The sequence below is a fragment of the Neoarthrinium moseri genome (assembly GCF_022829205.1).
Source record: "Neoarthrinium moseri strain CBS 164.80 chromosome Unknown scaffold38_Wmoseri_CBS_16480, whole genome shotgun sequence".
In the NCBI taxonomy this organism is placed as follows: domain Eukaryota; kingdom Fungi; phylum Ascomycota; class Sordariomycetes; order Amphisphaeriales; family Apiosporaceae; genus Neoarthrinium; species Neoarthrinium moseri.
Window position 1 is genome coordinate 42,733 of NW_026055152.1, and position 26,377 is coordinate 69,109.

The window sequence follows — 26,377 nt, forward strand, 5'->3', positions numbered from 1 at the left end:
GGCTGTCGCTACACGTGTGGGCCCCAGAATCTGGGGTCCCCGCGTTGGGTACCTTATCGAATCCACTAACCTAACAACCCCCATGCCCCGCAGTCTCGTAGTCGCGCAGGGGGTGTTGACAAGCCCAGATGCCGTGGCGCTTATTGCTAGCGAGACTGTCTGACCTCAATCACTTGGCTGCCCACGTAATGTTGGCTCTGCGGAAGATGTAGGTAAACTCCAACAGGAAGTACGTGATGTGGGATGTCCACTCAAAGCAGTGCACTTCAATCTTGGAGCGCACCATGCCACTGGAATACTGTGTCAGACCCCGGTCAACCTGAATTGACGGATCTGCTGTAGCTTATCTATGAGGCGTGGGCGTGGATTAGAGGCTCAGGGGGCTGATATTGTAATGCTAGCGATAGGACCCCAAAGCCGGGCCAGCCAAGAGCCATTGCGTTAGGCAAACTTCCTGCAGCCGCCTAGAAACACGTGGCAAGGAGAGGAGATTGGCTACCTAATTGGGATTACCGAACGCGAAGCGCCGCCAAGGTGACATTTCCCACAGTTTACATGTGATAAGCTTCGACTAGACATCCATGATATTAGCCAAAGCACTCAGCACATACAGTTTCTGCTTTGGGCCTAGATGCACTATACCTCATTCATTCGACTTTGACAACAATGCAGGGCTGACCAGCTTCCACTGACTGACCTGGTTGGGCCAACAATTTAAGCACCGTGGAACCGTCTAACTCATCTTCAACCAGGACGTTGATCTCCATTTTCATTGCTTCCAAGATTGCCACCGTCTGGCCTTTTCTGAGAGTCTCGCCTTCGACGGCCAGCATTTTCCACACGTTGGCGTTGACTGGTGATTCAACAACGCGGTTGCCAGAGTCTATAAGCAAGTTAGCGAGGGAATCAATGACCTGCTTCTTCCTGGGCAGCTTGACGCCAAACCCCAGCGCGAAGATTTGCGCCCGAGTAAATCGAATGTCCACTTACCTTCTAAAAGTGCCTGCAACTCGTTTGGATCTGGCTCATTAGACATCTTCTCCGCAATCCACTCTTCCAGAAGTTTCTTTTCAAGTTTAACCATCTTTGCTTGAGCAGCAGCAATATTTTGCTGCACCTGTTGTGTTTCATCACGAGTTTGTTGCAGGAATTCATTGTGTGTTGCCATGTCGAACACGTCCTCTTCATACTCGAATCGATAGCCTCCGGATCGAAACAGGGCCATTTGCCTATCATATTCATCTTCAGTCACTTCGTAGTACGTTATAACGTCCATGTCTTGGAACATCCAAGGTTGCTGTTCGCTGAAATCGAGTTTGGACCCGTAAACGTCTACACCCGGTATCGTCATTCCGAGTGGCATATAACCTCCAGGGCTATCGACAGGGTAGACCGCAATTGCACAGCCACCCCACGAGAACGTACCTGCCGGTGTAAAAGTGCGGCTAGGATTCATCTTCGGCGCTTGAAGTCGTTGCCGTGGATCAACAGGAAGACTCTCTGGCAATGCCATGAAGAACCCAACTCCTATGACGACCGACTCAAGGCCAAGTAACATTTTCTTCAGCTCTCCTGACGTGAGCCCATTGTTTGCGGCGACAAATTGGAAAGGGTCTGGCAGGTAGCTAGCCTTGCTCCTCTGGTTTGCCATGTATCGGTCCATCATTGCATCAATCTTTCGGTGCTTGAACGTCAAAGGGAGGCGGAACCGCCTGTTGGGAAATTTGATGCTTCTCATATCACCGAACGACGACTCGATTTCAACGAGCTTAGTCAGAAGATCGTCCCTTGAAAGCCGGAGGCCGTCGTAATAGATCATTAACGAGTTGCCGCAGCCGACCATGTTCATAATTGGAAAAGGTTCGTCGTTTGCATAAGGTGTCGACGATACATCTCTCACCACCTCTTCAAGACATTTACGCAGTGCTGTCGCCCGGCATTTGTTGTTCAGGTCCGATTTTCCATCTCCGTACTCTACGAGGAGAAAATCGTCGCCACCTGCCCTGTACGATACTTTGGGGCTGGATCGTGTTTCCCCAATGACATGCACCATGTCCACTCCTGTCTCTTTCGTTTCTGGTGCCAGCAGAAACCTGTCCAATGATGCAACCTCGTCCCACGACCCATTACGGATGGCAGTGTCGACCAAATCGATAAACAATTCACTCTTCTTCCGGCATTCTAGCGCACCGTCCAGAGTCACCCGTCGGAAGCGTATATGATCTCCCGACCTGATTTGGCCAATTTTCCAGTAGTCAGCCTTGATAACAGTCAAGCTGCAGATGAAGCCACCGAAATCAGGACAATCAACAGGAAATATCACAGGTTCATCACCTGTCCAGTTAAGGCCACCTATAGGATAGCCGTAATCAATCACGTTACTAGGATGGGCACCACCCTCTCCACCATCTGCACGGGAAAACTTTGGACGAGGGCCAATGAGCCTAATTCCTCCCCGTGCTGCATTGTGACTGACCTGCCAAGCTGTCGAAAATAACATCTCGATATCTTCCGTGGACAGATATCCTGTCTCATACGGCCCAGACATGACTTGAATGTCCCAACAGTCGTGGTCATATTGTGGAATAAGCTCTCGAGGCACTGAAACATTTTGTTGTGTTGGTAATGGCGTGGAGTCCACAATGCGAAGAAAGTCGCCGGCACGAAGTGCCCGACCTTGATATCCCCCAACATTAACCATGGGATTTGTGGACTTGCTACCGAACCATTGTGCAACATTGGGAAAGCCGCCATACACCGCTAGGTACGATCGACAGCCCTGGACTAACTTTCCAACCTTGAGCTTTTGGCCTGCTCTGACGTGCACACGAGTCCACATAGGCAGCTCACTCGCGTCAAGGTAAGCAGGTGCTTCAGGGCCACAAAGGGAAATCGTAGCCTCTCCTAAGAAAAGCAATTCCGGGCCGGTGAGAGTAATCTCCAGCGCTTCCGTATTCATAGAATTACCGACCAAGGCATTGGCAACTCGGAATGAGATAGGATCCATCGGACCGGCATGCCCAAAACCATGGCCAACGGTTGGACGCCCAGGGTAATCCTGTATGAGCGTGTAGGAACCGCCAGACAAGACATCAATCGCGGCAGGCGCATAGTTGAAGGTATCAAGCATTCTGGTGAGTGTGGCGCCGCTCTTAAACTGTTCCGAATCGAGGATTGCGAGTAAGAAGTCTAAGTTCACCGGGGGCCCGCGTACTTGACTGCCGACTAGTACCTGCCGAAACTCCGAGATGGCTCTTTCTCGCGATGGTGCATGGTGCATGAGCTTAGCTAAGAGGGGATCGTACATAGGACTGACCACATTGCCAGGTCGGACCCAGGTGTCAACTCGAGATTTGTCTAGTAGATGCCAGTGGACTTGTTGTAGCAACCCTGGGCTTGGTGAGAAGTTACGAGCCGGATTCTCTGCGTATACACGAGCTTCAATTGCATGACCCCGTGGCTCGAGGCACTTGGTCTGTAGGTCGCATAAGTCGTCCGCGGGGAGTCCACCTGTGCCACCTAACTGGCGATCTGCTTGCTTCAGCATGAGATGAACTATGTCGACGTCAAAGCACATCTCGGTCACTCCATGCTCAACTTGTAAGCGGGTGTTCATCTCCAGGAAAAAGTAGTCTCCGGTGTGATCGTCCACGAGATACTCTATCGTACCAGCAGAGCCATAGTTGATGCTTTCTGCGAGCCGGATACCGTCCTTTGTCAACTTCTGGCGGAGACCTTCTTTTCGGGAGACGAATGGACTAGGACACTCCTCTATGACTTTCTGGTGTCTTCTTTGAATTGAGCATTCGCGCTCGCCTATACTTATCACCTTGCCTTGCCCGTTTCCGAAAATTTGTACCTCAATGTGGTGACTGTCAGGATAGTATTTCTCCAGGAAAACACCTTCATTCTTGAACAGTGCCACGCCTCTAGACTTGACTTGCTCAAAGTTTTGCTTGACATCTTGCTCATTATGGCAAATTAGCAACCCCATGCCACCGCCTCCAGCAGTTGCCTTCAGCATGACAGGAAAGCCCAGATTTTGTGCCTCTGCTAGAGCAACGTCGGCTGTTGATAACAACCCTCGGGATCCAGGGATTACAGGGACCGATACAGCCACGGCAAGCTCTCGTGCCGTGTGTTTTAAACCCATGGATTCAATGGCGTCAGCTGATGGACCGACAAATGTGAGGCCGGCAGCAGCCACCATTCGTACGAACTCGGCATTCTCCGAAAGAAAGCCATACCCAGGTATTATGGCTTGAGCACCACTTGCTTTCGCAATTGCAATGATTTGTTTACTGTAATCACGCATCAGCCTCTGCGAAAGGAGCCATCAACGAGTATACGCAGACTGACCCATCCAAGTACGCCGAGCTTGCATCCCCTTCCAGCATCGAAGCCTCATCGGCTGCGAGCACGTGTTGCGATTCGGCGTCTGCATCTGTGTATATTGCAACTGTCCGAACACCTAGCTGTCTGAATGTGGTCAGATCCGTGTTGAGATGTATGCTTCGTGGATTATTGATGCAGTGTCTATTTCAGAACAACTCACTTCGCTGCTTGAATCAGCCGGCAGGCGATTTCCCCCCGATTTGCCACTAGAATACAATTAAGAAACTCCATTGCGATATTGTTATACCAATCTCAGTTCGGCGAGGATGAGAATCCCATCTACCTTATACTTGCGCCCAAAACGTAACACATTTACTGGAGTCAAGTTAGTGGAGGTTCAAATTACGGTCATCCAGACGGCAGTACAGCCACCCCTCAGACATCGGTCAAGCGGAGGTTCCGATATGGGACTTATCTCCCATTTGCCGTGTGCGTCGATCCCATGGATCATGCCACTAATGCATTATCATAGACGTGTTGGAGGTATCTAGCGGCGGGGCAAAATGGTAGTCACTGCCCCACTGCTCGGCTCCGAAGGTCAATGGCTTTGAAATCAACCACATTAGGACTGGGGTCCTAACACCTAGCAATGATAATCATAGACTACCTCGCTTGTATGGTACTTGGCAATGCCAGCCAGCTATCTAGCGCTACCTTGCTGGACTCTTTTCAATGCAAATGAAAGTATGCAACACTTGATAATTGAACCAATAGTAAGCCTCACTCATCGAACTCACTGTATGCTTCGCCCAAGCCAAAGTGGGAGCGATCAGATTATGATCTATCATTTAATACAGCGAGTCATACTAAAGCATCTTCGCCGGTTTCAGATCTGTGCCAAGCTCTGTCGACTTTTCAGAGGAAGGTGCCACTTCGCCAGTCAGTATCTCATCTGCTGGAGTGGAAGTCTTTCTCCCGAGTACACGCCTTAGTAACGCCAAGGCCATATCTTTGCCCTCCCAGATCGGAAGCACCGTAATGATGATAGAAGCGATAAAGGCCCAAATGAACAAGACAATAACCCAACCACGAAAGAAAGTCTGGCTAAAGACGTAGTGCGAGGCGTACATGGGAATCGGCCAAAGAATCGCCAACGAGATAACAAGGAATGCTGCAATTCCAAGAGACCTCCAGCGAGCCTGAACCATTTTCCTGTCATCCCAGCTCTCGCTGTTATGTGAAATAGCACCATGATGCCGTTCGTCATGTGCGTGGACAGTGACATGCTCATCGTCTCCCCGTTTGATCTCTGTGTGAAATATTTGCCAGTCAAAGTCCTCTGGTTGTAGATATGTAATCAAAGGCGTCAAAAGCATCGGGCCAGTCAACGCCATCATGTTGCCGGCAACAAGTGGGAGATTGCCGCTCAGCGTCTCAATGGAAATGACACCGTAATGAGTATATGCCGTCAAAAACCATGCAGTGATACCGGCTGCTGACGACGCCAAAGGGGAGATAATAGCCGCAAGTCTTGACTGCTTCTTCCAAAAGATCGTGCAAACCATTGGAACAACAGCACTGTCAACGAATATTCCAATTGCCGTTATCAGAAAACCAACGCTGAACCCCCCGTGGTTAAAAGCAACGGCGATCGAGGCCGAGACGATGGCAAAGCCCACTGTGATGAAATGAGAGAAGAACAGGAGTTGTTTCCCAGAGGCACCTGGGTGAACGTACGCCTGATATACGTTATAGCTCAACAAAGCTGTTGTAGCCACGGTCTCAGACGACATTGCGCTTGTGACAGCCATGAAGACCATAAGTAGAACAGCGATGACGCCGCCATTGCCCATCAGCGCCAAGGCAGCGTAAGGCATCGCCATTCCAGATGCTATCTCATAGTCATTCATACGGTTCGGATATGTTGGCCAGACTGGTAGATGTTCTATGGCCGCAGCCGCTAGCCCAAAGGTGCTAGCAAGAACGAAAGGAATCGTGAACCATGACAGCCCTCCAATGATATAACCCCGTGATATGCTGTGTCGATCTGCCGCAATAGCTTTTTGAAACAACTGGCTATCAGTAGCAGATGCGAATCCAGCGCCGATGAAGACGAGTCCAATGTATCCACCACCCTCGGACCTCATGGTGAGATACTCGCCCTGAGCATTTCCATCGACTGGGTGAATGGTTGCTGCCGTCTTTAGAAGCTCCCACATCTTCTCTGGGGAGCCTATGATATCAGAAGTTGTGTAGAATACAAAGAGACAAAGAAGCATAATCAAATAGATGATTACAGTATGGACCTAGTAGGCAAGTCAACATCAAAACCCTGGCCTATACATGGTGAGTCGATCTAACATACCCAGTCGGTTATGAACGTCGCTTTGATGCCGCCCATGAGCGTATATATAACCACACCGATAGGGAAGAGAAAGCAAGCCGCGTCACGGTTGACGCCAGTCATAGTGGAGAAGACTGCAGAACCTCCAACCAGGAGATTCACTGTGGTGATCAACTGATAGACCATGCAGTAGGTACAGAAGATCAGATGGACCGCCTTTCCGTACCGAACCTTGACTACCTGTAGGAATGTCTGCGCATTTGGGGCCTTTCTTTTCAACTCAATTGCTGCCACTGAGAAAAGTAGAATCTGGACTGTAGCGCCACATGCGTACCAGAACGGACCCGAAACACCATACTGGTATCCGTAGGTTGTGCTGGTCAGGAGGGTTGTGGCGATGGTCCACGAAGAGACCACAGCCGATGCGATCAACCCTGTTTTTACCGAGTGCTTTGCCGTCATAAACATCTCAGAGTCCTGCACTTCGTCTAAATAACGACTCAAGGCCCAAGAAATGGTCGACATGCCAATGGCAAAGCTGCCCCAACCCCGATCAGAATTCCATAACCAACACCTTGGGACAACGGAGCTGCGACTTGAACTACTTCTTCGCCCGCCATGGTGTCCGGTAGTTTGATATAGCAGCTGGATAGCGGATCGATTGAAGGGAAGTTTGATATGGCAATTGGAACAAGGAGTCAGTGAATCGCAATAAGGGCACCTTTAAGAGGAATTCCCAAGTACTACGGGCTGTATTAATACCAGTGTCAGGCTGAAGACCAGGGCATGTTGATAACGCCGTGGTCCATATTTTGAGCCAATGACCTATCCGTGACGTTGTCTCTTGGATTATGCTATTCGGGGGTTTGCGGGCAAGCCACATACTGTGGTATCTTTTGTTAATCGAGGTTGCATGGCCCAGCACTTCAGGCATAACTCCTTGATAACTCCCTTGGGGTAGAGCCAGGCTTATGAGCTGGATTTGTCGGAACCGGCTGACCAACGGAGCTTATCATACCCCCCTGGGCATTGAAGTCCCCACCCCCTTCCAAATCTAGCATGCCTCAAACCACCCAGGGTCATCCTGGGTTATCTAAGCTTTGCAGTACGGAATCCTTGTTTCTATTTGATTTGTCAAGCTGTAGAGTGACATCCTACACAGCATAGGCTACAGCCCTAGACTGGACAAGCAACTTAGAATTCAGTCCTTGATCCCATGCTCATAGTTTGGCTGATTCGGATCGCAAGTCTTGTAACAATTGAGCGGCTCCTCTCTTGCCGCTACGCAAAGCCCCTTCCATGTAACCTCGCCATTCATTCGTCAGTTCTGTACCTACGAAGTACATTCCACCAAACGGTTCTGTGATAAGCTGCCCATCATCCCTTTGTCCCATGATACCGGGCGGGGCCATCGCGAATGGACATCCCCATCCCGCCCACTGATCTTCCATCCAGGGGGACATCATAGAGCCGATGAATTCATCCCTGACAGCGCTTTCCGCTAGACCGAATAGAGAAGATACCTGCTCGAGAATGGCGGCTTCACGCTCGTTACTAGACTTGGCATACCATTGGCGGCCTGGTCTTGAGACCAAGAAGCAGGTAAGCGCGTAGTTGCTTTGGGAGTCCACTGACGTATCCCGGCAGTGTGATAACGGCCCCTTGAAGCTTTGTGCCAAGCCACAAGCACCGCTGCGGCGCCAGAAGGGAGTTTTGAAGAGACAAATATATTTGACGTAGCACCCGTACCGAACAGCAGTGGTGTATATCAAGCGCGAAGGAGGTAGCGGCGGACTGAACGTGATGTTCTTGTACGCAGGCCCAGGGATGCTGACTATGACCCTGCGTGAAGTAATGGTTCGGCCATCGACGAGCCTTGTTGTGTACTTCGTCCCTTGGTCGTGAGCTGTCACAGCGTTTGCAGCGCAATTGAGCTTTATCGACCCTGACGGCAGGAGCTTTGCCATGCCCTGAGCCACAGCCTGAGTTCCCTCTTCTAGGCGTAGATACTGGGCCCCGTCCTTGCCGTCATGTCGAAGATTAGCAATGCCCAATCCGCCACGCGCAAGTTCTAGGAATGCCAAAGCGGAAACATCACTCGGGTCTTGACCCAGCATTCCATGTGTCCAGAGGCGCACTGTCTGAACCGCCCGGGGCCCTGCTCCAGCTTGGATAATCCATTGCTCGAGAGTCTGTTGATCTAGTTCATTGCGTCGTGGTTGACGGAAGGTCTCAGAATCCCTCGCCGTAGCCTCAATCAAATCCCGAATATCTATCATATTTCTGACTTCGGCTTCCGCAAACTAGCAAAACTCGGGATTCAGTATTCCTCATGGGAATCAAGGTCAGCTTAGATAATCGTACATACATTTGGTAGGCCTCCGTAGTTGAAGTGATGACATTTGCCATCAGTATCCTCACATGCCACGGTACCTTTGATGTTCTGCACAACAGGGGTGAGCCCAAACTTTTGGCAGTAGCTCCAGTACATAGACTGGTTGGTGTCGTTCGTCCAGGCGGCTCCCATTTCCTGAAGACCTTTTCCATCCGGTCGCGATACCGAATACGTCTTACCACCGACGCGATCTCGGGCTTCAATGATAGTAAAGGAGTGACCAGCGTCATGAACGTCGAGGGCGGCCTGAAGACCGCTGAGGCCTGCGCCGATGATGAGAACGTCTACTGAAGTGGCCATTGTGACTTGCTTGAAAAGATAGGAGAGAAGTTGGAACAGGACAAAGATTGAACGGTAGATGTTATACTTGGGTAGTCGTGAACAAAGCACTGCAGGTTACCCATTTACTCTATAGAACCAGACTTTGGCCGATGAAAGGCCATCCCGAAGCCGAACTCGGGCTCCACATTACTGGTCAGCCATTAGGACTTTGAATCATGACTCTGTCGCAACACGTATTGCAACAGTGTCGGCTCCGGAATGGCAAGATTGCAGAAAAGTGGTTAGCGTAGAGTGGATCTGCGACAGTGGCACGCCCAGAGGCCAGGGTCAATTACAGTTCACGGGTTCCGAGAGTAGTGGATCCTGTCTCCAACTACTCCAACCCTTATCTCGGTTCCGAGCAGCTACCCCAAGTCTTCGGCATGCTGCGGGGACGGACGTCATGTCGCGTGCGGCACAATTGCAGCATCATGTACCTCGGGGGATGTTCTCCTGATATCAGTTATCGCTCAGTCGCCAGAGTTGCCAAACGGTAAATTTGAGCCCTTGTCAGTTTGTAAGAAGTACCAATCGAAATGGCGCCGACGCAGCACAAAGCTCTCATTAACGTTGACATGGGCGAGGCCTATGGGAACTACCTATGCGGTCCGGACCAGGACTTGCTGCCGATGATAGATCATGCAAATGTAGCTTGTGGTTTCCAGTGAGTATTGGCCAAGTATGACGCGCTGTTGGATAGGTTGCTTCAGAGCTAACCAACTTGACTTGTGAAGTGCTGGGGATCCCCTCATCATGAAGCAGACTGTCGCCCTATGCAAGGCCCACAATGTTAAGATTGGTGCGCACCCGGGGCTTCCAGATATCCAAGGATTTGGCCGCCGGGAGATGAAGCTGAGCCCCGAAGAGCACACAGCCAACATCATCTACCAGGTCGGAGCCCTACAAGGGTTTCTCTCCGTCGAAGGTGTCGAACTGCATCATGTCAAGCCCCATGGAGTATTATACGGGATGATGGTGCGAGATCTGGAAGTGGCTCGCGCTGTTTGGGCCGGTGTGCCAAAAGGGATGCGGGTGTTTGGACTTGCTGGCACGCATATGGAGACGGCAGCACAGGAAGCCGGTCTTGAGTTCTGGGCCGAATACTACGGAGACGTCAAGTATCGCGCCGACGGAACACTAATAGTCGATCGCAAGAAACAGCCGTGGCTTATAGATGATGTGAAGGAACACGTCAGGTCGCAACTTGAGGAGAGCCGGGTCAGGGCGGTTACAGGAGAGACTGTAGACCTACCTGTCAAAGACTATCCTGTCACTCTCTGCTGCCATTCTGACTCGCCTGGTTGCATTGAGATAGTGAAAGCAACTAGGGAGATTGTCGATAGTTTCAACAAGGCTCGAGGGTTATAAGACGCTCATACAAACCTGACACCGCTTGGGAAGGTCTTTTCGCAGACCAAATCCTGCGTCTTGTATATAATGACTCCTCGCCGGTACATTCTATCTAGCCTTCCAGCAAGGCATGGATACACAACCGGTAAGGAGAAACAACAGAGTTGTATTCAATATGTAGGTTGCTTCGCAGAGTTACAGGCTTCAACATGTCGTTGAGCTACCTACATAATGGCTGTGCCAATCCTTGGTGCCTGTATCTGGGCAAGGTTTGTTGTCAACCTAACTTAGCGGACTACCACAGTGGTATTAGCGCCGAGTCACCCACTATCATGGGCGGGGTCCGGGATTTGGCGCCCCTGTGAGGCGATATTTGAGGCAGTTCCAGGCACGAATTGACTTGGAGTGCTACAACTCCGACCGGCTCAAAGTAGCCATTCAGACGCGCCGTACATCTACTCCCTGCCTTGTATGCTAGGCTATGGACACCTCTACTCAGTATAGGAAACGGCGCCAGAAGAAGGCTTGCGATACTTGCCGTCGGCGAAAGGTGCGATGTGATATCGCCAGCAAAGGCCGTGTCCCCTGCTCTGTCTGCGAAAAGTCCAGGCTTGAGTGCCGGTAAGCCAGGGAATGGCAGCTCAATACAAAACAGCTTTGACTAATCTGCGACAAGATCTACCGCCCAATGGGCACTGCCAAAGCGGGCTTCCAGAATACAAGCACAGTCGGGAAATGCTACTTCACAAATCGGGCTTCGTGAGGCTCATGGGCCGCGAGGTCAGGATCCTGAGGGCGAGACAGATACACGCAGGCGGCCACCACATACAACCTCTAATTGGGCCCGTAATGATGGCCCAATGGAAATTGGGAACTCAGAGACAATATCAGTTTTCCCAGTTGGTGGTTATCCACCAGGCTCTAATGTAGGGTCGACTGAGAATAGGCAGAGCGATGAGCTGGCCCGCAACGGGCTGGCACGCTTCTTTAAGCACGGAATTGGCTCCGGGATATGGGCAGTTTTCGATGCGATGGAGCACTTCCGCGTAGCCTATGTCGGAACAGCAGTTTCGAATCTTGCGCATCTCGTCAGTCTCCGAAGAACACTCCCCCGTCCGACCTCTGCCGGCTCATTTTCCAATGTCGACCGAACTGCAACATCTGATGACTCTCCAAGTGTATCAAACGACAACCAATCCCCCTTCTCACTGAGGACAAGTCCAATGACTTCAAACCCGGCTGTGCAATTGGATGGCCAATCTTTGCACTATCCGTACCCTCCCATTCGACCGATAACGAAGTGGAAGCCAGACTCCACAGCGTGGGGACTGAGCTCTGTAGAGAACCTCACGGCAGACCTCTCTGCTTTTCCTGGCCGCGAAGTTCGCGACGCCCTTGTTGATGCTTATTTCCAGTATATTCACCCGTCTTTTCCTGTCATCTCTAAACCGGAGTTCATGACCAGATATTGGTCAACGGAAAACCCGCCACCACTACTGATCTTCCAGGCTGTTTTACTGGCTGGGGCGCATGCTTGCTCGCATCCTCTCGTGGCCTCAAATCGCAACGTGGTGAAAAGTGTCCTTTTTCGGCGCGCGAACACGCTGCTGCACCTCAGGCATGAGACTGATCGTCTGTATCTTATGCAAGCTGCCTTGCTGTTCACGTGGTACATCGGTGATGGTGACACGGTCTCCGCCGGGCCGTACTTCTGGACCGGCTATGCGATGCGTATCGGATGTGGTATGGGAGTTCACAGGAATAACGCGGCTCTCCCACTTAAGGAACGTTTGTTCTATAAGCGGAGTTGGTGGTCCGCCTTTACCTGTGAAGTATTCTCTTCGCTCGAGACCGGCAGGCCTTGTTCAGTGCGAGCTGAGGATTTTGACCAGTCATTGCTCACCGAAGATGACCTCACAGAACAATTCGACGGCACACCGAAGGCGCAGCCGGATGATGTGCCCCTGGAATATCACCTTCATATAATCAACCTGGCAATCATAGCTCTTGACGTCCTATCACTCAGTGCTCCCTCGCGAAAAGCGACACTGGAACTAGACGTCATTGATAACCGCTTGGCGCTCTGGTGTCTTGAGGCTGGCATCTCTTCGTCGGCAGAAGATGCTATGTGGCCTTCGCTGCTGCGGATGCATTATAACATTGTCCTTCTTCACCTACATCGTAGCGTTCCATGCAACCCTACTAGTGATAAAATACGCACAAACGCTGCAGAATCCATAGTCTCGGCACTTGAACGTTTGGTAGTTCTTGAAGGGCTTGGTCACTGCCAATTCACCGCAGTCGGGGGAATCACGGCCGCTGGAATTCAGATCACCGCTGAACTCGGGCGGGCCTTCACAAACAATACTGCGTTGGTCGCCATAAACGCCTTAGGGCGGCTCAGGCGGACCATTCGATGCGCCAAAGAGTTGAGCCATTTTTGGCCCAATGCCGACGCAGTGTATCAGGTCTTCTCAGAATTACACACAGAGTATGAAATATATGTTACGCAGGGACTCCAAGGGGAGAGTGTGCGGACCATATCAAGTCAGCCAGACTGGAGCCTGCTGTTTGCAGATTTTCCATCCCTCGATTTTGACTTGTTTGGCCCAAGCCAGCCGTGGATGAGCCAACGGCCCTGGGATGAACCTTATGATATAAACATGTAGAAATAGTTCAGACGCAGTCTTGATTAGTATCTCGGCTTTGTGGTAGTTCCACCACATGCTTATTGGGTTGGTATGTAACTGAAAAAAACTAACGCTGCTACCATGTATCTATAAGTTGTTGAGCAGTCAATTGGCCTAGTTTCCCCAAAAAGTAATTTGAGGAACCACATCCAGGGTGTAAATTTTGCGCGTCAATGTTTCACCCTATTCGTGGTCTTCGAAATGTCGCTTGAGGAGATCACTGCGCGACATAAGAAAATGCAACCTGCAAGCTACAAGTCTATTACTGACAAGATTAAGTTTCAACCCACTGTGTTGCTGTTATCTGCACACTGAAAAGGACCTGAAACAGAACCGTCGCGGAATTGCCCTATTATCACAACAACATTGGCAAGGGTCCCACCGATCGTAACAAAGATACCCATGCAAAGAATGGCAACATGTAACCACCACATCGCCTGCAATTTGAGGTCACCACGACGATATTCGGGGTGCATGCAAAACCACATGACGGCAGGTAAACATATCCCTAGAGGGCCAAAGCCTAGAGAGCCGATGATTGAGACCAAAGATCCGTAGAATGGGATGGCTTCGCAAATCAGCCAGCCAACGAGTCCTGTTCCGTAGGTTGACGCCAACCAGACCGTCCAGTGTTGCCAGGTGTTGCCCGTGAGGTGTCGTGAGCGCCTGAGAACGCGAACGAATATTGATTTCCCAGAAATATGTACACAAATCATGCCTCCAGCGATCAGACCGGGTATGGATATTGCGTATGATATAATCTTAATGGTCGGTCCAGCTGAACCGAGAGCTGGGGTCGCCAACCACTGACCCGCGTAACGGTACATCACCATGCCGATAACCATATACGAAATGACAATCCAGGCCATGGTGACGTAAACACTCCTGAAGTAGTGCTGAGGACGCCTCATTTCTGAAATGACGGGAACGTAGCCGGACGTATTGGCAGAGGAGGCGTAAATGATAAGCGATGCTGACCATGCGCTTGAAAACGTCACCGCCGAAGACGGGAATGCGGAAAACCCCAGCTCGTAATCCCCAATTGCTGGAGCTGCCGCAGGGCGGCCGCGGATAGCAGTTGCAATGAGAACCACCATGATGGCGGCAACGATGGAGATGAATCCAACCCAGGTGACCCATGCCGTTTTCTCGATTTTTCGGATGCTTCCAATAGTAGCAACAACGATATATGAGACGAACGCAAACAGGACAGTGCAGGTCCCATGATGTGTAACTGCATTGAGAGCAATAGAAAGACCCAGGATCGAGAGCCCAGTGCAAAGTATCCAAGAGACGAGGTACAAGAACTCGGTGACTTCCTTGGAGAACACTGCCCACTTCTTTGACCCTCCGCTAAGCTGGAGAGCGGCAATCTCTGCGCCATCTGCAACAGTATGAAGAGAGGGGTGGCGTAGTTTGAATTCACCTTGCAGCACAGCCATATACGTGTTGACTAAACCCCAAAAGAGGATGAAAATCGCGCCAGGCACAGCGCCGAGGTCGTTTAGAGCAGCAGGTAAGGAAAGCACGCCGGTTGCAAACGTCATCTTGAGCATGAACATGGCTGCGCGAATCCATCCTACGTTCCGGAAGTTTACTGCTCCTTCACCACCACCAAACACTTCAGTTTCGGTGTCGGTGACAGTGCCTGCTAGTATCGGACTGGCAGAACCCGGCGAGGCCTCGCTCTGGCACGGTTTTTCGCACTTTTCTGGGTCCATTTTGGATAGAAAGAGCTGTGAACTTATCACTATGAATGATTGAGGTGGCAAATATCCTCCTGGACTGATTGAGCGTATTACGTCTCGCAAGGGCTCACGTCTCTTTGTGAGGGTAGTTACAGAAAACCACAATGATTGCTATGATCAGGAGGAGCTATCTATTATAGAAACGGAGTTGCATTCTTTATAATAACCTGCTTCAAGCACAGATAATTAAATTGCAACTCATTGGCTTCAGAGAATTCATATTAAGTGCATGGTACTGATTACCGTGACAAGGATCTGCCAACAAATCATGGTGCAGATCAATTACCCAGATAGTAAGTTGAAGATCTGCCATAGCCATGCACTGCCCCGCTATAATGGCCTTGTTTCCTATCAGACAGTTGCGGGACTTGAATTCTTGGGCCGACTCAACGAACTTCACGGAGCCGGTCACCGGAGGCTCTCCGCCGGTACGTTTAAATCCTCCCGACACTGATAAGCCATTGAGCAGCTGCACATTAGAGCGACATCTATCACCAACAATCGGATGATTGATTGGCGACACGTCATTGATAAGACTGAAATAGTCAATCAGAAAGCCAATCCTCTTCAATGTTGGTATTGGTAAGTATACACCAGGAATAGTTGCGGACGGGCTCCGGATGCAATCAATTTAGCGTCTATTATGCGTACCAGGCTGCCTATATAGTAAATTTGAATCCTGTTCGACGAGAGTGTTAATGTGAATAGCCTGCGCCAAAGGGTCAAAGCGCAAATACTTGTGATACGTAGTTCCATCCAAGAATGGCGATCGTGGCATCTCCCAGGTTCGTCTTCAATCCTCGCATAATAACTCATACATGCTGACTTTCGGTTTGCCCGCTTTAGCGGCTCTAGGCTTCAACCGGAGAAGGTCAAGGCCTTATTGACCAAAGCCGGTCTCAGCCAGTCCGAGGCCCTGATTGATGACTGGTGCGTCCTCTTAGGGTCTTTTGAAGACAGCATTCAGGATGTTCTCAAACAAGAGGATGACCTACCTCGTCCCAACTTGGCCAAATACCCTCGAAGTGAAATCCAAATTCCGAAAGATGCTACCGAGAGCGACAAGGGTGGATGGGCTACTATATGTATTGCCAAGAGCATTGAACCTGTAAACTCTCTGCTGGATAAGAAGAAAGTTGCTCTGAAGGATAACATCGCCCTTGCTGGCATACGCTGTTTGAATGGCATGAACCCACTGGGACGAGAGTGGGTGCCCGGGTGTGACGCCACTGTCGCTACCAGAATCATGGACGCTGGTGCAACTATCGTCGGCAAAGCGACTTGCGAGAATGCGTGTATGGAACCATCATCGGACACTTCGTGGACAGGCATTGTCCACAACCCCTACGCAGATTATTACGCGTGCGGTGGCTCGAGCAGTGGCTCCGGGCGAGTGGTCGCCACGGGGTCGGCGGACATGGCACTTGGCTGCGACCAGGGCGGGTCAGTAGCAGTTCTCCATAAACCAACCCCGGTCTACAACTAACACGTTGACTCAAGTTCGGTTCGTATCCCGGCAGCATTCTGTGGGCTTGTTGGCCTAAAGCCGACTTGGGGACTAGTCCCTTATACCGGTATCTTGGGCCTACATGCTGAAATTGACCATTGCGGGCCAATGTCACGAACTGTCCGAGATAACGCTCTTCTGCTCGAGGCAATCGCCGGTCCCGATGGCCTGGATGACAGGCAGCCAAGATCAATGCCAACAGAAGCGCTTCAGTACTCCAACCAATTGGACCGTTTTATGCGTATCTCAGAAGCACATTTGAAGCCGCTCAGTGGTTTCAAGATCGGAGTACTCAAGGAAGGATTCGACCTTCCTATGCTAGACTCGAACGTGGAAAAAGCGGTCCGTTCCGCAGTGGCGGATCTCGCTGCACTTGGAGCAGAGGTGATAGATGTATCCATCCCTGAACATCACCAGATCTGTGTGTCGTGGACCTGTACACAGGCATTGGCCGGCGGTCGAGATGGTCTACTTGGTCAACGGACAGGCCGCAAGGAACTCTACATGACAGATATCACCGGCGGTCCAGGTTGCGTGTCACAGGAAAGGTTTGACGCATGGGGGCCAGGTGCTCAGAATCTCTACATGAAATACCTATATGTGGTAGAAAATCATGGCGCAACTGTAAATGCCAAAGCGTCCAACTTGATTCGCAAGCAGACTAGAGCTTACGATGCGATACTTTCCTCTCTGGATGCTCTCGTCATGCCAACCATACCCTTTCCTGCCACACCAAGTTTTCGGGAAGGAGAACAACATGGACCGTTGGAAAGACTGGTGCGTATGGCCGGCACAATACTCAACACAGCACCCTTCAATGCCACTGGCCACCCAGCGCTATCCGTGCCTGTGGGCTTTGTACCTGCGCTTGACAACCAATCGATCAAACTACCAGCGGCCTTGCAAATCGTTGGAAAAGCGTTCGATGAGATGTCATGTTTCAAGATCGCAGCATGTTGGGAGCGGATCAAGGACTGGAAGTCAATCATTGTTGAAAGCTAGGCGTGCGCTAGCTCGTTCCTTTCGTGGGAGGGAGATTAACCTCACACGCTGCAAGAGGTGGATGTGATTTACATATGCTCTGGGATAAGGCTTCTGGTCGAGATTGAGGGTGATATTATGCAGACAAAGGAAATATCTGGTCACGGTGGTAATGTCAACACTGGGGTAACATGCGTCTTACCTCGCGATGGGTGGGCCAGTAAGCTTGCTACAGTGGCGTTTTCAGCTTCAAGAGCAGTACAGTAATGACAGGTAGCCAATAAATAAATGAGGTGAACCATGACCAATGGAGATTGTCGTTAACAAGAGTCATCAATTATGGCCCGTTGTCGTGAACTTCGAATCTAAATGCTGATACAATCCAAGCACTAGGCAAGGCTGTTGCATTCGCCAATTGTAGTTGCCAATGCTATTTTCTGTCAGGTCGCACACCAGGGTGTTAACAATACAGGCTCAATCTTGGTGCATGAAAGATGGAAAGATCGACTGGCTGGTGCTGCCTGTCATGGGCGAAGCAGTCGATGTCCACCTAAATGACGTGACTCAGTGCAACATCAAGCCGGGCATATTACATGTGGCTCAGAGAGTGTAATTTACGAGCTTGCCCGTAATGACAACGTCGACACCAAGACCAACATGATCTACAGTCGATTCAAGGGTGTAGCATTGCCTGGTTCACCCAATGGACTGATCAAATTTATCATCAAAAATGGACCTTCATATATTTATGTTGCCAGTTTCAGCAGGGTGGTCTGAGGTTTAAGCCCCATTGATCAGAACACTGTTGCAAGCCATGGCACATTTCACTTTGTAAGCTCGAAGGCGTAGAGATATGTAAGAGAAACATGGATATATCAGCTTAATTAAAGATATGAATTCTGAAAAGGTTGCAGTTGAAAGAACACGTTATCAATTTGAATTCATACCGCCGTTTTATTAGCACCCTTCTCGCAGCCCCTTGAGCAAATTATGGGGACCATTTTCCCTCCTGAACCAGGTTACTATCACTGTCACCTAATCGAGTGAATGTGGACGGGCTGTTGAGACTTTGTAATGCAATCCTGGTGCTTGATGATAAGCCATTGCTCTTTACACCCGAGCCCATGCTTCCCTTGGGCTTTCGCCCTAGGGATGCTATTCCGCCACTTTGTAATGACAGGCTCTTAAAACCAAGTCGTGCGAGGGCCATACGGAAGAGAGGTTGCAGAGTTGAAAGACTGCCTGCTGCGATCGCTAATGCTTGTTCAACTTGTGACCATATAGCAATATCCGTGGTAGCCCCTACATCGCACGCTGTTAGTGAAGGCCACCCTTTACATGAACATGCACTCACACAAAAAGTCGGCCTCACGGAATTTCTGAACGTAGGCCAATCGAACGATTACGGCACAACTCGCTCTACCCGTGAGATTAGCAAACGCACAAGCAATTCTGAGGAGGAGGCCAACAAACGTACACCGCTGCCAAACTGAGAATGGGAATCAGGGCGTATTTTGTCCTTCGATCCACTTGCAGGTCCTTGACAAGCCATATCGGTAGCAAGGTAAAAGTGAAATCCGTTAGGATTGCGAAGGCGCTGTATACATAGGTGATGTCAATGATAATGCCGATATCGATGCAAGATCCGGTGCCCGGGATGCGTGTCCAGAAGAACGAAATAGGGGAGCATTGAAACATAGCGATAAAAAAGAAGGCTGTGCTGATAAACACTGAGATACCGAGAGCAATATATATCGTCAAACGGTGAGACCGGAAAGGTGTAATTCGGAGAAGAAAGAACGCGATGCTGGCTTTGGAAAATATCATGGTTGTGCAGTACCAAAGATAACAAAACCACCAGTTCTGCCAAGCTATGTGAGAGTCCCAGCCAATAGATTCAGGGTACGTTTATTGGAGACAACATACCTTGAGTGCGATAGAAATGTCTGCTAGGTCAAGATTCCAGGCGTGTTGGCCAGTACCATGTGCCACGCCACTGAGACAGAACCCCGTGTGCAGTGTAAAGGAAACCTGCAATTATGAGCTACTGGGACGTTGTAAGGCAAGATCTTGGGTCTTACCATAGCTATGATCATGAGGCAGTCATCAGCCCCAAAAGCCTTGAGCAATCCAGCCCGGACGTACACTCGAAGCAACACGGACGCTAGTGCCAAGACATACATGATCCATACAACGATTTGAACCTCTGGGCCGCGATTCTCTTGAACACCCATGGTGCCATGCGGGTTCACCAGCTGGTGACTGTCAAATGCCTGTCGAATGGCCTGCAGCTAGACGTTCAGGATGATGGGATTGCCCTCTGAAGGCGTGATGATAGCTCTGAAGAATTCCCAGTCGAATCGTACATGGGTTGGGGTGAGGTGGATTCAAGTAGAAAACGAAAGACTGTGGTAAGACGCCGTGATCTCCTATTCAGTTTCTCGCTGCACTATATGTTTTCGCAGGATTAGTACCGTAGCATGAAATAACAATATGGATGTGCAACTCATTAGTCCCCGGTTCCCGGTTCCCGGTTACATTAGTGTCATCGATCGACATCGCCTATTGTCCCCTAGATCCCCTTTAGGACAATACATACCAGTCTCTGTCTGATCTTTGAACTTCCCTACCTCGTCTAGGAGGCGGTCCACGGCTCTTTCGTACGAGACGAGCTTCTGGGTGAGCTCATAAATTAGACGTTTCTGACTGTTTATCAAGGCGTCCTGGATTGATAACATCTGTTGCAAGCTTCTCGTATTTGTGGGATCTTCGTGAGGGCTTGTGCGTCGTACTTGAAGTAAAGCTCCGGGTTCCTGGGGCTTTGCCTCGAGGAAGTGACACTCCATGCCAGCTTGGCTCAGCTCTAAAGACTGAGTTTCTAGGAAGGCGTTCGATGGACAGGAGTTATTTTCTTACATAGTAGAAGAATTTGCGTTATTTTATGATGCATAAGCTTGAGCTTGGCGGTGATCAAGACAACGTAGGGAAACGTCTCGACTTTTCCACCAAGTCGACGATCGCATAACAATATTGCATGTTATTGTCAAGGATTATTTAGTTAGAAACCCCCAGATGATCGTACGGCCGGCTCTCGTTGTATGCCAACGGGGCGGCAGTTTCGACTGACTACCAGAGTAACCCCCCACGTTAGGAACATTTGGTACTTATACCGTACCGGACCCCACGCTCTGTAGGGTGTCAGGAGCAAATACTTCCGTGTTTGGTGGCGACAAATACATACATTCGAGACTTCTTTTTCCATTGACATCTGCATACGAGCATGCAGTAGTAGAGGCTCATAGCGCACATGTATAGATGCCCATTCTACATTGAGTATGGGTTATTCTGTCACCACACTAGGGGATGACTAGCGTAAAAATTGCGCGGGTTCTCGATACGAGAACCGCGAAAGCCTAGAGAGTGTAACCGCACAATTTGCGAGAAAGGGGCCACGGAAGGCCTTGAGGCTGTTGTCTAATGAATATTCGTCGAGCATTGTCTTGGATATTTCCTCTCATCCCTAGAAATCCATGGTAGTCTACACGTAGTCTCGAGTCTGTTGTTTGCTCACAGCAGGGGAAAAGTGCTAGCGCCCCTTGTATGCCCTGCTTCAGCCGTCTTTAATGGACAACGACGGAAGACTCCACCCCAGAGATCAACCAAGATTGCGGGAATCACGAATCATAGCGAACTCGAACTCAAACTTCATTTTGCAAACTCGCGTAGGGACTGGGCTACCAGATACTTACGCCAGTACTTCCTCAGAGATGACTACTGTGTAGCTGCGGGCTATCGTTTAAGAAAAGTATTGGCATGAGCTAAGTACTCTACTATGAATGTGAAGCTAAATCCACCCAGAACGTTGGCGTGATCCGATTTATTCATTTCGCCCAAAGTACGGTACCGATCCGCCACAAATGGCAAAGCTGGGGCTTGGAGATCGCTAGCCCTTCAATCTACTGCACAACCGGATTTTGAGCAACAGTGGTTGACACCAAGCCAAGTTAGTGAGTGTGAGCTTGATGGCAAGGACCTGGCTGCCAGTACACGCACGGACCAATTATATAGTGAGAGGCCCGAACGCCTGGAACTGCTTCGGAGTCTCTAATAGCGCACGGTTCTCGGTCGCTTCACCCGGGTATCGTACGACCTGATCGACGGGATCGTCAGTCCCTAAGTTTTCTCGGCGAATAGGTCAAGCGAAAGTCCGGCTCCCTAGTTGCCTACTGTGACATTTAATTCCTTTAGTCCGTCCGGGACCGTCTCGGTTGCAGTACACTTGACATACACTAGCGAGAAATGGTCTTGGCTTCATGATCAGCCCGACCTTGCATAGCCGAGCCAGACCCTGGCAGGCACCGGGGAGCATGCTCCGTGAAGAATACTACTCCACAGCTCGACTCTAAGCTCTAATCGCGTAGCTATCAAGGTACCCATTCATGTCATGATAACAGAGGAGTAACGTATCACATGCCGTCTCTGCGGGTTTATCATAATAGCAATTCCGTCATCGTCTCACCGGATCCAGCCGATATCTCATGAAGGTGGAGGCGATTATCCGTGCGGACAATACGTACAAACAACCCGAAGCTAGTGCTATGGCCTGCCATATTATAAATTCTTCATGCTTAATTCGACTAACACATGCACGTTGACTCATATCGCGGGCGTTTCGTGGCGAGAGCCATTTAAGAGGTGTGGCAACCACCATCAGATTCCCTTTAATTCTGACGACTCCTGGGCATAGTGGCATTCTGGTCATTTCCTCTATACCTTCCAGTGCTTGGGCAGCGCAGCGATATAGAGGTCCTCTCTAACGGCTTGTACCCAGGTCATCAAATCTCGCTACAGTATCCTGGCTAGAGAGCTGCTAGCTCTTATCGAGGCTCCTTTGCAACAAGGAGCAAGGAGGCAGCTTGCTGGTTTGAGCCTTGGCCTTTCCCCAGGATCAGAATGGTCCCACACTATAATTCAGGACGAAAATCAAGATATCCAGACGGTTAACATCACTAGAGGCACCGATAGTCGCAAGTCTTGATGAGCGCCAGCGTCAGAAAATGTCGTACCGCGCGACACTCAAGTCACTACTCATCAATAGGTCACTATCCCATCCGGGCAATTCTGCCACTCATGCTCAAACCTTCCCCATCCGCCCTCCATTCCGTCAGACATCTGTAGGCCATGTACGACCATATCATATATGCCTTCAGGCGGCGTCTTGCCCTTACATACAGTCCCTCCCATAGCAACATTCAATAGCACGCACCAATCCTGAATCGGCCGGGTTCCTGCCGGCATCAAGTTCTTCATAATCGGCCGCCCGTCAATGCACCACATCAACCTCCCGCCACCGGCACTTTTGCCGTCGTTTCGATATGGTATATTCTCGCAGTTCCAGACAAAGTCGAAGCGGACAGGACGATGCGTGGCATCAGGCAGTGGCGTTTTCCGCACGAGGTGTTTCTGTAAATCTTCACGCACGTACGAACCCCAATGCAAGCACGAGTGATTGTCTATCTCTCCATTCCAGCTCTCTGCAATGTCCACCTCCCCCTCATGGGGCCATTCAAACGGTTCCCGTGGCAGCATCCAGAATGCGGGCCAAATGCCTTCGGCTCTCGGCAATGTCAGCCATGCTGTCAAGCAGCCCCGTGTTTGCGCGAGCGTCTGCCGCGTCACAAGGCGCGCCGATGTGAAGCGGGCCTCTGGGTCGGGGTGTCCGGGCCGAGAGATGGCGCGAACGATCAGCTTCCCGTCAGCCGTGTAAAAGCTGTTCTCCGAGTGCGACGTATAGTTCTCCAGCTCATCATTGCCCCAGCCATATGGGTCACCGTGACCTTGCTTCTGCTCAAAATCAACGCTCACTGCGGCCTGGGGATTCATCCGCCAATAGACCTGAGGATACTGCTGATATTCAGGTGAGGCACCAGACTGTGACGGGCGAGAGTGCAAAGGAACCGGCGGCGCTGCCGGTGGTCGATCATAGTGATTAGGCTGCGGGCCTTGGGGTTGCCATTGTGGCTGCCATTGACCCTGGTACTGCGGTTGCTGGCCGGGATAGCCTTGGTGACCTTGTGGAACATATGTTTGGTGAGCGCTATTTTGTCCGATTGGGAGAAGATTGTGCTTTCTGTTCAACTCTTCAGCTTTGGCTTTGAGCTGATTGAAGTGGTCTCGAAGGGGCATTGCGTCGAGTATTGTCTGGGGCACGTAAACACATGTAATAAGAGTGGTCAAGTTGGGGGCTTAACTATGCATATGTCGTCAAGTCGGAACCACGGCCGTTGCTGCAGTAGTTTTAAGAGGTCTGCCAACTAGCGGCAAAAGCCCGGCAACTTTTTCGACTGTCGCTCAGGGATAACTTAGCGCGAAGTCTAACGCCTAGCAAGCCCACGTTTACATTTCACTTTGTTGTGGAATTATCAAGTGTTTAAGCTGCGTTTTTACTTTGTAAATGGGTTTGAGAGGCATGCGTGGCCTTGAGGCAAGTATACTGAATATAGCCCCCACCTCACCGAGTATTTTAATCCAGTCTCCATGGTCTTACTCCCAAACACATTCATTCACCGACTGCCATGGAAAAGGGGAAACCGTCTTAGTCGATCAGGACTTTCAAGGCCCGGCTCCCAATGTGATGCGCCATTCGAGAACAATCCCTTAAGATATGTGCTATAATCGCTGGCCACCTAGAGCTCACGGTGCGAATATTAAAATGCCAGTCGTCGTCTGAGAGGATCAAATTCCGGGCTCGACAGCCTTGGTTTAACCAACTGAAGAGTTCGATTTACGAGTCGATCAGGCAAACATGAACAATTTCTAAAGGTCTTCTCTTTTGGGGAGCAACTCAGTGTGCCACTGATTATATAACGACTGTGAATGTTCTGTCGGCAGTCACTTGATGTGTATTGCCAGAATCCCTCATTTAAGCCAAAAGATACCCAAACGAATAGTCCGAAGTTCCATGGTCTTAAAGTTGTACGTCGAGAGGAGAGAGAATATATTAGACTAAGGGATTGATCCTGAAGTCCTTTGTAGCACTTCACTCATCCCGTGACTTAGGGTAAACCTCGATTGAATGACGTGGATACTGTTGCTCGTTATTTAAGCGCTGGGTTTTGATCAAGACACGCAATGAATAATTGAGGCTGTATAGAAAGCACGATATTACAGAACGTGTCAAGTCTACTATCTACAGCTTGAATAACATCACTCATTTTGCTTCGTCAATATTGTGCGCCATTTGAACTCGTTTGCTTTTCCTTTGTGTAGCTTGTTTCTACTGTGATACCCAGAATCTGACGTAGACAGCGCCTAACCGGACATGAAGTCTTTCTAATTGGTGATGTATACTATCTTCAAATACATTAGGATCTAAACTCTTGTCAACCGTGAATGCTAAGGTATTGGGCCAGATTTACCTCAATGAATGATATATACATCAGGGTAAGTTTAGAGGGTTTGCCCCATACATTCAAGACCATGGCGGGGATATTTGGCTCGTTCTCCAGCGCGAAGGTCCGTACGAAGAGCATAATTTTAGATGGGAGTCTGAGGAAGGAATAAATGCCAACTTTAATGGTATGTCATGCTTTTTGGACTTGTCTTCGCCTTTTCGAAATGCCTTATAACAGAGAAGAAGCCAAGAGATTTGAAAGGGAGTTGGAAAACGTGAAATAGAATGCTGGCCTCGATTTATATATATTAATCACTTCATAATTATACCTGGGGAAGGCGAACCAGACCATTCTCCAAGTCGTTACGAATCTTTTTGTCTTTTGAGAACTCAACTTACATCGTGCCAATCTCTCAATGCCCCTCAAAATAGTTTTTTGACCCTTTCGCCAGCTGATGCAACCACTCGAAACAATTAATTTGTGAAAACTAAGCCCGGATAATGGTTCGTTATCAGATGCACCGCAACGACCCAGGATATGTATTGGTCTCTCTAAACGACATAATATACTGGCTTCAACTATGACACATCAGTAACTGAGCAAGCTTGATACGATTACAAGGACGAATTGGGTCGACATCTCCCCCAAACCTGGGGAATCAGGGGTATCCTTCTCTCTTAAACAGCAGCCTCTGTTAATAGACTTCTAGCATTATTGTTCGGCAGACTGCTACCTATACCGAATCTCGCCGACCACGAAAATGTTCCATTGAAAGGCGTCTGGGTGACTGAGACTCGAAGTGTGATTCCAGATGATGCAATGTTACTTGACAAATGTAGTGACGATTACTGTATCATTGACGACCGGCAGAGGCCTGAATTACAAGACAACCTCAAGGCGTGAATACCGTGTCACAATTATCGGCTAATCCGCTTTCCACACGGGATAATCGTAGGCTTTAGCCGAATCGCACGTACTGTCAGCACCAGTGTCTCACTTTGTGCAGAGTAAGTCTCATCTCTCATGAGTTCCTCTACCTAGGTTTGTGGATTTTAACTTCACAACTCGGTCGCAGCTCAGGGCACGTGGAGGTACAACCAAGGACGGAGGACTTTCAGCCACCCAGCGGGCTATTTGCGACTACAATCCTTGGAACAACTCCCCTCTTTCTTGGACGCTCTTGCTGGCTTTGCGGGCTTCCTCTGGAGTTCGTTTGCTCTTTCGTTTGTATTGCCGCCTTGACGGCGGCCACCTCAGTTCAGCCCTGCGCCTCAAGTAATTCTCGATTGATCCTACCAGCCGGACGAACCAG

The 26,377-nt window shown here is 50.0% G+C and overlaps 8 protein-coding genes across 8 annotated transcripts; 3 read left to right on the forward strand and 5 right to left on the reverse strand.

The window, feature by feature from the left end:
- Positions 1 to 169: 169 nt before the first annotated feature.
- Positions 170 to 7,147, reverse strand: JN550_008773 (uncharacterized protein; the record flags this gene model as incomplete). Its single annotated transcript, XM_049320771.1, has 7 exons — positions 170 to 290; positions 694 to 883; positions 991 to 4,301; positions 4,360 to 4,475; positions 4,556 to 4,601; positions 5,203 to 6,641; positions 6,701 to 7,147. 7 exons carry the CDS (start codon positions 7,145 to 7,147, stop codon positions 170 to 172), a joined length of 5,670 nt encoding a protein of 1,889 aa, XP_049169159.1.
- A 752-nt stretch (positions 7,148 to 7,899) lies between these two features.
- JN550_008774 (uncharacterized protein) lies at positions 7,900 to 9,374 on the reverse strand (the record flags this gene model as incomplete). Its single annotated transcript, XM_049320772.1, has 2 exons — positions 7,900 to 8,982; positions 9,048 to 9,374. 2 exons carry the CDS (start codon positions 9,372 to 9,374, stop codon positions 7,900 to 7,902), a joined length of 1,410 nt encoding a protein of 469 aa, XP_049169160.1.
- Positions 9,375 to 9,931: 557 nt separating this feature from the next.
- On the forward strand, positions 9,932 to 10,763 carry JN550_008775 (uncharacterized protein; the record flags this gene model as incomplete). Its single annotated transcript, XM_049320774.1, has 2 exons — positions 9,932 to 10,059; positions 10,130 to 10,763. The coding sequence occupies 2 exons, from the start codon at positions 9,932 to 9,934 to the stop codon at positions 10,761 to 10,763; spliced, it is 762 nt and encodes a 253-aa protein (XP_049169161.1).
- A 463-nt stretch (positions 10,764 to 11,226) lies between these two features.
- Positions 11,227 to 13,414, forward strand: JN550_008776 (uncharacterized protein; the record flags this gene model as incomplete). Its single annotated transcript, XM_049320775.1, has 2 exons — positions 11,227 to 11,366; positions 11,422 to 13,414. 2 exons carry the CDS (start codon positions 11,227 to 11,229, stop codon positions 13,412 to 13,414), a joined length of 2,133 nt encoding a protein of 710 aa, XP_049169162.1.
- Positions 13,415 to 13,716: 302 nt separating this feature from the next.
- Positions 13,717 to 15,156, reverse strand: JN550_008777 (uncharacterized protein; the record flags this gene model as incomplete). Its single annotated transcript, XM_049320776.1, has 1 exon — positions 13,717 to 15,156. One exon carries the CDS (start codon positions 15,154 to 15,156, stop codon positions 13,717 to 13,719), a length of 1,440 nt encoding a protein of 479 aa, XP_049169163.1.
- A 789-nt stretch (positions 15,157 to 15,945) lies between these two features.
- Positions 15,946 to 17,692, forward strand: JN550_008778 (uncharacterized protein; the record flags this gene model as incomplete). Its single annotated transcript, XM_049320777.1, has 3 exons — positions 15,946 to 15,968; positions 16,030 to 16,626; positions 16,684 to 17,692. 3 exons carry the CDS (start codon positions 15,946 to 15,948, stop codon positions 17,690 to 17,692), a joined length of 1,629 nt encoding a protein of 542 aa, XP_049169164.1.
- A 967-nt stretch (positions 17,693 to 18,659) lies between these two features.
- JN550_008779 (uncharacterized protein) lies at positions 18,660 to 19,905 on the reverse strand (the record flags this gene model as incomplete). Its single annotated transcript, XM_049320778.1, has 5 exons — positions 18,660 to 18,973; positions 19,026 to 19,090; positions 19,149 to 19,534; positions 19,598 to 19,702; positions 19,753 to 19,905. The coding sequence occupies 5 exons, from the start codon at positions 19,903 to 19,905 to the stop codon at positions 18,660 to 18,662; spliced, it is 1,023 nt and encodes a 340-aa protein (XP_049169165.1).
- Positions 19,906 to 22,762: 2,857 nt separating this feature from the next.
- JN550_008780 (uncharacterized protein) lies at positions 22,763 to 23,857 on the reverse strand (the record flags this gene model as incomplete). The annotated part of the gene is made up of 1 exon (XM_049320779.1): positions 22,763 to 23,857. The coding sequence occupies one exon, from the start codon at positions 23,855 to 23,857 to the stop codon at positions 22,763 to 22,765; it is 1,095 nt and encodes a 364-aa protein (XP_049169166.1).
- Between the last annotated feature and the right edge of the window lie 2,520 nt (positions 23,858 to 26,377).